Raw genomic sequence first — 10,053 nt, forward strand, 5'->3', positions numbered from 1 at the left:
TGATCTTTAAACATAATTATATTGAACAGTGTTGTGCCATAAACCTTGATCGTAATTTTGGACATTGAGAACCAATGTCCACAGGATCCCTCCTGGAGGTGTGCCTTGGCCCCATGGACCCAGTTGGCTGAGATGGGGTTGCAGAGCAGAGAAGAGAGACCTCACAGCTGTTCATGAACAAAACTGCATCCTCTTACCTGTTATCATGTTACGATGAAACATGGACATTGGTTCTTAACGTCCAAATTTATGATCATGGTTTATTTTACAAGAGCAACAGAAAAGATAACTCTTTACTTAATACTCTGAGCTCTGTGAGCGCTCCCCTGGTAGCTGCTGCTGCCGCAGTGCATGCTGGGACAGCTGTCAATCTCAAGAACAGACAACTCTGCTCTGATGCATGCTGGGTAAAGAGGGAGGGGCAAGAACATAATCCAGGGACTTAGTCCGTTCTCAGTTTTCTTGTTGTTGTGAATTGGAACAGTGCTAGGGCTGAGGCTGATGACGTTTCACGAGTACATGAGAACGCACAAGTACACATATTGAGGAACGGCATTTCTTTCAGTTATTGTGACTAGTGGTCTTAATGGCTAGTCTACCGCATGAAACTGTTCTCTGGTTTCCATGACGTCACTTTATCCACTATTTAGCACTTCATTCAACCCTCATCTAATCAAACTGATTCATTTCTTTAAAGACACTAAAGTAAAAAAAAAATAGAAGTCCTTTGTTCCTTCATCCCTGAAGGAGCAGAGATGTGTGCAGCACTTGTGTGAAGCTAAAGTCAGAGTGAATGAAACCAGGGAGCAGCAGACTTCACTGAGGAATAAATAGATTTGGGACTAATGTTTTAAGAGCAGGAAAGTGTAGCGATAAACGGGGACACATGGGAGGCTGAAAGGTCACAGTGGGGCGACATCACAGATGGCTGAATGAGGCCGACCTGAAGGCATGTCATCCCTCAGAGATGTCTCCTCCCGACAAGCAGCCGGTGAAGGTGCTAAAACCGCTCCACACAAAACACTCACTCACACTTGGCGGGTGAACATGAAAACTCAATCATTCCTGCAATTACAGGCAGAGCTTTCTGTTTGCAGGCGATTACTGCAGAGTGGGTGCAAAGTGCTGTGGCAGGCTGCAGCAGAAACACTTTTTATATTGTTTTATTGAAGAGCTCTGAGGGACTCCTGCTGTTCGTCACATTGGATGATCTTAAATTAATACCTCGCCATTCTGATAGAAATCTGCTGGAAAAATATAATAAAGTATTAGTGTTTTTTTATTTTAATGGCTTCTTCTTAATTTACTGCAGGAAAAAAAGCGTTTTTTCATTCTGAGAATCTGAAATATTTCCAATTATGTTTTAATTTCCTTTTTTCAAAGGCTGTTTTTTTTTCATTTGTAGCAATCCTTTATAATGGGGAAAAAGCTTAAAGTGTTGAAGGATTGTTGACTTTAGCCTAATAGTATTAGAAAAAAAATCGTGGTGGAAATGAATTCATCTGTAAAGAATGAAAGAAATTCAAAGATGCTAAAATTAGAGGAAAGTTCAGGAATCTGTTCACCTTATCAGCCACTGCAGCCCAAAAAAACATCCACCATCTGCTGTTTAGTGTTGATATAAGTTTATTACTTTCTTCTACAATCTTCCTAAATGTTTTTTCCAGCATTAATATTTCACCTCTTGCTCATCCAAATCATGAAATGAAAAAACAACCGGTAACATAGCTGTGAGATTACAGCCTTTACTTCTAAGCTAAAAAACTCATGCCTGAATGGCGTTAATGACCTAAATGGGTTTTCTTAGGTGCAAAAATGAGACCCTGCATGGAGGTTATTTTTGTTTTTTAAAACATATTAATTGTTTACAATTCAGAGAATGAAGTGGAGGAAAGCAGTACTGATGCAATAAAATACTGCTGACCAATGAAAATTTGTCCAAGCTGTAGTAAACTATGAGCGATGGTTAAAATCAGCAGACTTGCTCAGGATGCCCCATAGAGACCTTACTTATCTGCCAGTCCATTCTTTTGGGTCCCCATGGGGCTTCGTTTCATACTGAACCAGAGAAAACTCCCAAAACTTAATGTGACTCCAGATGATCACATTAGCTAAATGGGTACTTTAGTTTAAAAATCTTCAGGTAGTGGGTAATGTATCGATTCTCACAGTTTCACGCAGTTTCTTTGTCAGGATTCTTATTTTGTATTTGATGTGTAAAAAAAAAAATGACTCAAGTCCTTAATGCTGCAGACTTTCACCTGCTGCATGATCAATCAGCCTGAATGACTGCATTATGCAATGATGTTTGTTTGAATGTTAATTATTATTTTAGCACCAGAACCTATAAATATGTGTGTTGGTCAGACTTTCATTAAGTCGTGTATCTCCCTTTTATCTACCATTTTTGTGTGATTTAAACCTTCAGGCGTTCTTTTTTTTTGTAGATTATGCAAACGTTTGCGTAACTCAGCTCATCACCCCTAGAAAAACCCCACATTCTAGACTTGTTTCTCTGCTGTCACGTTTGCTAATTTAAGTAGCAGCCAGGAAATAATCTGTCTGCAAGCTGAAAGGCACTCATATGTAATGAAATGAAATTGGTTGTGTCACTTCACCCTTGGATGTACTTTTTAGTCACGACTTCCCTCTGCTGTGTCCTTTTCCTTATCTCCACGTCTCCTCATCTCATCTGCTTTCAGGAGATCTGATGAGTTTTGATGACTTGTCCGGAGCCTCCGAGAAACTCACTCACCCAACGGCTAACAGACCAAAGATGCCTGGCAGGAGGCTACCGGGCCAGTTTGTCACGGGACAATCGGTAAGGATGATTTTACAAAAAAAAGGCGGGTGTGTGGGGGTTAGTTCCAGTTTAAAGCCTGCAGCCTTCTTACAAAATACTTTAATTAAAAGGAGCAAAGGGAAGATTGATGAAATGGAAACACTTATTTTTTATTTAGAAGATCCTGATGCTTACCTGAACCTTAGGAAACTTTTTAAATTACTATAACTATTAACTTAACCATGTTTAAATGGACATAATGTCTGATAACTATAAAGGAGCCCAACATGGTTAGATGGAAGGAGAAGGTAAATGGCTTTCAGCAGTCTGTAGTTTGATACCCTTTAAGCAAACCCAGTTTTCATTAGTAGTCTCCTCTCTAGTTTGTAAGGGTCATGGCTCTTATTTAAGGGCCTATACTCCTGCAGCAGTGTGTCGCAGTGAGCTTGCTGCAGATATTTTGGATTTATGCCCAGCATGAAGCGCGGCCCTAAGTTATTCCATGCCACAATGCGAGAGGGACCATCACAAACTAGCTGTGGGGTCAAGTTTGTACAACAACGGAGGGACATGAGGGCCAAAAATAGTGGGATCCAGGTGGGAAAAGGGTCCCAGCGTTCTCGCACACCTCGTTCTTCTAGCTGGTCCATCTTCACGAGTCGTTTTCCACGATGGCGGTCATACAAACAAAATGAGCCGGTAAGGTACCAAACAGGAAATACACATAGTGTAGAGTGGATGTAAATTTGACTAATCAGAGGCCTCCTGTCTGCTGCACTGTCTGTGGTCACCTACAATTTTGGCAGGGGGACGGCGGCGACCTTGTTTCTCTGCATAAACCAGCTTTTAGGCTTGACATAAAACAAACCCAGAAAAAACTCCATATGTACAGAGACAAGACTTTTGGGTAAAACTGAAACAGGGCGAGGAATGCATTAGTTACTCTGGAGGAGCTGCACAAACCTGTGGAGGAACCCGTTAGTTCTGGGTTTTATGGAAGAGAGGTTGGATTGAGGTAGAATCAATTGGATCATTAGAATACAGTTTCAGTTTCAGTCTGTAACCACGTGGGGGAATAAAAAAATGCTCCAAGGTAATGGGAAGGTATATGAAGCTAATTAGAGGAAAATCCTGATAAGAAAATGACTTAAAGGTTCATCAAACATAAGAATTCCAAAAAAAGTAAAAAAACAAAACAAACAAACGAACAAAAAAAAAAAACAATCCACTGGACTTGGTTTTCAAGTTTGAAGATGTTTGGCTTCCCATCCAGGAAGCTTTTTCAGTTAAAAAGGTCAGAAATAGCGTTGAGTTTAAAGCTTTATATAGTAGCCCAAACTAAGCGCTATATCTGACATTTTCAATTGAAAAAGCTTCCTGGATGGGAAGCCAAACATCTTCAGAACAACCAAGACAGCAGTGAAAGGGTTTAGATCAAAGCCTAGTAGTGAGTTGGAACGGCCCAGTAAAAGTCCAAATCCAACTTAGAATCTGTGACCAGACTTAAAATGTTTGGATTCAGCTGCTAAGATAGAGGTTCTTCAAAGAGAAACAGGCAACATTTGAGTCTTTAGTTGAACAGATCTAGTAGACTCATAAACCTTTAGACATGTACTCTCCAGATTTAGATTTAAAAACTGAAGTATTATTGCCCCGCCTCTTTACAATCCTCAGCAGTTTGTATTGATATATCTCTAAAAGTCTTTGTAAAATATAATGACGATGATGGATAAAAGTGAAAAAATATCAGATAGTTTCTGGAGTATAAATCAAGGCTGGGAAATTAATCTATGAATCAAATCATTTATATATGAAGATTTAATATTTGGAAATTATGGATTTATTTCTTTTGGCTTCAATAGATAAGAGAGGCCTCAGCCCTAGTATAAATCAATTTTATAGACTTTATATCTGCAGTTTTTAGATTTCATTGATTCAAATCTTTCTCTTCTGAATTAAACTTTAAAGGCTGTCCCATTAAAAATGACCTCAGAAAGGCTTAAATTAGGTCATTCAGGTAATTCATCCTAAAGTTTACATAACTTCTTTTCAAAGGAATGAAAGTCCAGAGATAATAGAGTAAAAAATGTCATTAATAATGTCTGACATAATAACAATAATGTCTGCTGTTAGATTGGATTTGCTCTGCAGAGCTTTAAACACAATGAACTAATTATATATGTGACTCATAAACAAAAGGTGCGTCGGATCTGTTTTTGAGTTTGCTGAGGGTCCCGATGCCGGACGTCAGGTTTAATCACGTTGAGGTTCAGAGGAACTCAAAAACACTCAGCCTTTGGTTTTAAATGCTTAATCCTTATGTAGCTTTAGAAAGGATCTCTGTAAATTGTTTTGTATTATTAGTAACCAAAGAGGAAGACGTTGAGACTGTGGTTAGAGCAGAGTATGGTCTTTTAGAGAGACCTGAATTAAGTCTTTCTATGGCTTTAGAAAAAGCTCCCAAAATATACTGGGATGTTGTCTTTTCAGTTAGTAAAATGAAAACCATATGAAAATCGCCTGATGTCAGACAAAATGTTTCCTTGCAGCCTCCGAAGGACGTGGCTGCAGAGAAATCCTTCAAGTTTGATGAGGAGGATAGTGCCAAACCCAAGCCAACAGAACACAAAAAGGTAAGCAGTGTGTCGGTCCATATATTACAGAAAATGATGGTCCTGGTTCATGGGGGCAGATCTAATGCGTTTATTTCTATAATAAATTTAATTTGGATTAAAAATGTCTTCAATAGTAGGAAGGTTTGAGCCTTCGTCAGCATCTTACAGTTGCATCTGTCTTTTCAGGGTGGATTTTGTCCTTCTAAGTTTTTGTGATTCATAAATGTTTTATTGGGTTTAAAAAAAAAAAAAAAATCGGTCAGCTTTTGCTGGACAGATCAGTCATGTGAGAATCCTTCCAAACCTGCAGAAATACAAATTTAAGTATCTGAATTGAATTGAGAGTAATAAAAATTGTGGATCTGTGTGTCCCTATTAAAAAGAGAGGAGGAAAAAAAAAAACATAATTAAATTCTGTCCAGTGTTGTTTGTGCAGAATAATAATATAAATTGTTACTTTTATTGTTGTGAAATTGTGTGGATGCAACCAAATGTTGTGCTGGAGGAAACCTGAGACAATTCTTTAAAAATCCTTACATTAAAGGTACATTGTTACATGAAGAAGTCTTTTAAACGTATATGCTAGTAGCCCTTTCTGGTTTATACTAAGTTTTTCTGAAAGATTTCCACCTTATGTTGGCTATTTTTGTATTTAACCCTTTGTTTTTGCTCTGTTTGTTAGTAAACAAAGCTAATATTGTATATTTACAATAGCAAAGGAGGTACAACACTGCGCAGGGAGTAAACAAGTACCCTACTATGGCTTCTATGGCTAGCACCTCCCAGGAAAGTGTGGAAATAATGATCAAAAAGTCTAAGATAAGGAAAAATGTATTTTAATAGCAGAGGTATAAAACAGGGACGATGCTGTGAATACAGTATGAATGTAGGTGTTTACTGAAGCAGGAGCTAAAGCTGCTATGGTGTTTGGATGTGGCTGCTAAGTTAATGGATGTGTGAATAAACATCCTTAATAATACAGTATATAGTGATGGTAATGCTGTTTTTAGTCTCTCCGGTTTAGGAACAGAGGAAATTCTATATAGATTGACTGTTTCTTACCTTAATAATGTTTCTCTGTTAGCATTTGGTTGGAAAATTAACTTTCTTTTTATTAATGTTTGGATAGGAGTTTCTGGAAAAGATTTACTAGAACTTAAAACTGCTGTTTATCTGAAATCAGCGGGTTAACACGGGTCGACTAGCTAACAAACAGCATTTGGCTGTGGTAAGATTTCTTATTTTAGAACATAGTTCTTTCTATTCAAAGATGTTCAAACATTCCCTTAATATTTAGATATCTATAACTACAAGCCAATGCTTTGGTCACTTTTTTTATTACTATAATGATCAATTTTCTTATAGGCTCTAAGGCTTTATATATACATTTCTATTTTAGAAAAGGTAAATGTAAACTAGCTCCACAGGGGACTCTTTTAAGAAACTATTAAGCAGATAAACTATAAGCTGGTTTTGATGTGAAAGGTAATAAAAGAAATTACGTACAGTTGCAGTCAAAGCTGACCCCTTAGCTATCTCTTGGAGAGAAACAGGACTATGTACTGAGAAACAGGCCCAACTCTATAATTTCTAATCAAAAGGTGTTGATGGCAGCAGACCAGCTGCAAACGGTCTGCTGGGAACGGCTCTGCTTTGGCTCTCTGCTGAGGTCCGGTCCAGTCAGCGGCCCAGCAGTCGACACGTCATTCCCAAATTTGATATAGCCTTACGGTTGGAACAACCCTTAGGAAGACTATGAAAATGCTCCCCTTTCTCCGAGGTGTCGATGGGATTTGAATTTCTCTGTACGTCCATTTCACCCACTGAACTATCGCTATTCATCTATTACAATGGAAACACAGTTTTGCATTCTATGACCCATTTAAGTTAGAGGTTGAACTAATAAACACCGCAGAATGGGAGAATAGAGATGGAATAAAGTAGATTTATGGAAAGTGGTACCCGTTCCATTAAAAAGGAATGTTTTAAGCCTTTAAAGTAGACAGGGTGTCTGCTTCACAGACTAAAACTGGTAGTTGTTTCCACAGGAGAGGAGCCTGATAACTAAAATATATGCCTTTTATTCTACATTTAATTTTACTTTTTGTTTGAGAAGTGCTCTGTTAGGAACGTAAGGAATGATCAGATCCCTGATATGAGCTAGAGCTTGAATATTTAGGAAAGGATGTGTGAGTCAATACAGCCAGCAGATGGGGGCAACGATGTCTGTCTGCTGGTTAAGCCTGGTGCAAAACATCTTTATAAGTTGAGAAAGTAAAAGTAATTGCTATCAGGAAATACGCTTTGCATGCATTGCTTTATTTTATGTATGTTTTTTTGACAAGACCCCCTTTTAGATGAAACTTACCCCGACTGATAACGTCTTAGTCAAACTGTTCAGATAAATGATTCTGCCTTTTTAGTTTGTGTAAATATTTTGCTTCTTGTGTACATAAACTATGCTGTGTTATACAGAAGTAAAAAAGATTTTTTTATTTGATTAGATATATTTTTATTTTATGAAAGATTGCTTTTTATTCTTCTGAGTCACAGAAGTTTCTAACTTAACATGGCAGCGGTGTTTGTCGGAAAAACTCTAAAGGTATCGAAAGGTTTTTCTCCACCAGCGTGAATCACACTGACCAGTTAATTAGTCCCCAGCGGCATCAGGAGCCTGTAGAGGAGGAGGACGAAGCAGCACCCCCTGCAGCTCCATCCTCCACCTCAGCATTTTAATTAACGGTCTCTGATGTTATCCGGTCTGGATTGGTCATGGTCAGCTCAGTCGCATCACATGTGGCTACCGAGCTGGAGGCAGAGCGGCTGCAGACGGGCCAAACGCGCTGCAGTCAGAAGCATTGGCTGCAACAGATGGAATCCTCCTCCATCTTCCACCTTGCTTTACAGGAACATTCTAACCCTGCTTGACATTGTATAAATGATGTGGAGGAGTTGAATTGACTAAAACCAAAAGAATCCTTTTTGAATTTAGATCATTAAGTTGAAGTGAAGGATTTCAAAATAAATCAAACAATTATTCAATCATTTATTCTACTTGCATCTCATAGTTGCTATCAACTGTTTTTTCTTCTAAATTGAGGAATGATCAGTTTCAGCAAAACATTAAAGCAAGTTTATCTTTATAACAAGTTGATCTTTAGTCAAATAAAGATATCTGCACTGTTCTAATTCTATAGTTTTCCAATTCACAAAACCCAACACAGGCTTGTCTTAACCATAACAGGATGCAGATTATCAGGTCAAAACAGGTTCAAAGTTTGATATAATTAGACAAGCCATTTGCACCTTTTCAGCTATTCACACCTCTCACTGAGGCCCTTTCTGAGGGATCCGCTCCCAGTTTATGTGTAAATAAACAAAGATGCACAGAGTAAGGTAATAGTTGAGAAAGAAACAGCCCATTGACGGCTCTGCTGTTGTTTCCAAACCATCTCAGATACATTCAGTCTTTTGAAATTCATTATTACACAATGATCGATGTATGAGTCATTTTGAGCTGATTTCCAGCTACAGCTCTACACAATGCACAAAAGTGCTCTGAATGCAAAGTAATATGAGACTCAAACGGCATGCCTGGCTGTGCAACCCATCAGACTACATGGAAAACTCAACCATCTTTCACTTAATTACGAGGCTTATTTCAAAACAAACTCAGATAGCTGTTTACACACTAAAGATGAATTTAAGATGTATTTACCAGAGGATCTGAGTATCGCATGAGATGGTTGAATTAAAGTTGTGAGACAGACTGCTGACCTGACTGGACAGTCATTATCACCCAACACTAAAATAATCAGTTTAGGAAGGCTTAAAGATACAGTCCTTCCTGCCTACCCCAGGGTCCTGGAGGTGTACGGTTCCTAAAGAGAATGAATACTGCAGCAAATCATCCTCTCTTCAGAGGGGAGGATATGCTGCAGCCTGTTCTGGTCCCTGATGGTGGCAGCGCTTATCCAGGTAGTAATGAAGGTGGACAGGATGGACTCCATGACGACAAAATGCTGATTTCATACACATGAGCCACTCCCGTAACATTCCTGATGTCAAAGATATAGTGGAGGACTTTTTGCGAAATTTTGAAAACTCTTCTTAGGAAAAAAAAAAACGCATGCATAACCCTGTACCTGCTCCCGAGAGGGAACACCTATTAAATGCATGCGAGAGCGTGCACAGGCCTATTTCTCCTCGTGCATGGTCTGTTTAAAAGTTGCTGTTTGCATCGCTCATACAAGCTTGCTTTCAATGTTTCCACTATGTCAAACTCACCACCGGTAATGATGGACAATTAGGAGGACCACTTATTTAGATGATGCAACTGGAAAAAGAACATGCTCCACTATACTTCTAAACCACCGATAAAGCAGAGGCATCAGGAACATATTGCCTGGACTAAAGAGAGAAAGAAGTGAACTGTTGCTGAGAGGTCTGAAGTCCTCTTTTCAGTAGGAATTGAAGTTCCTGTGGAAGTCCAGGTTCCAGGGTCTAGAGGAAGAGTGACGGACACACAGCCAGGATTACCAACACCTCCTGTAATGACTGCTGATAAGACTCTATCATGGAGCAGAGCTGTACAGTAGCAGTAACGGTAGCATTCAATATGGCGCTTCCCAGTCAAACGCCAGACAAAAGGAAGCC

The 10,053-nt window shown here is 38.9% G+C and overlaps 1 protein-coding gene across 1 annotated transcript in view; it reads left to right on the forward strand.

Annotated features, from left to right (window-relative positions):
• LOC107102659 (CD2-associated protein-like) overlaps nt 1–10,053 on the forward strand; it is a 37,880-nt gene that overhangs the window by 19,032 nt on the left and 8,795 nt on the right. Inside the window, exons 7-8 of the mRNA XM_015402047.1 lie at nt 2,703–2,821; nt 5,332–5,415. Of these exons, the coding sequence (XP_015257533.1) occupies nt 2,703–2,821; nt 5,332–5,415 (203 nt within the window). The remainder of the gene's footprint in view (nt 1–2,702; nt 2,822–5,331; nt 5,416–10,053) is intronic.

This window comes from Cyprinodon variegatus, unplaced genomic scaffold, assembly GCF_000732505.1.
Source record: "Cyprinodon variegatus isolate N-32 unplaced genomic scaffold, C_variegatus-1.0 Scaffold1290, whole genome shotgun sequence".
Classification (NCBI taxonomy): Eukaryota; Metazoa; Chordata; class Actinopteri; order Cyprinodontiformes; family Cyprinodontidae; genus Cyprinodon; species Cyprinodon variegatus.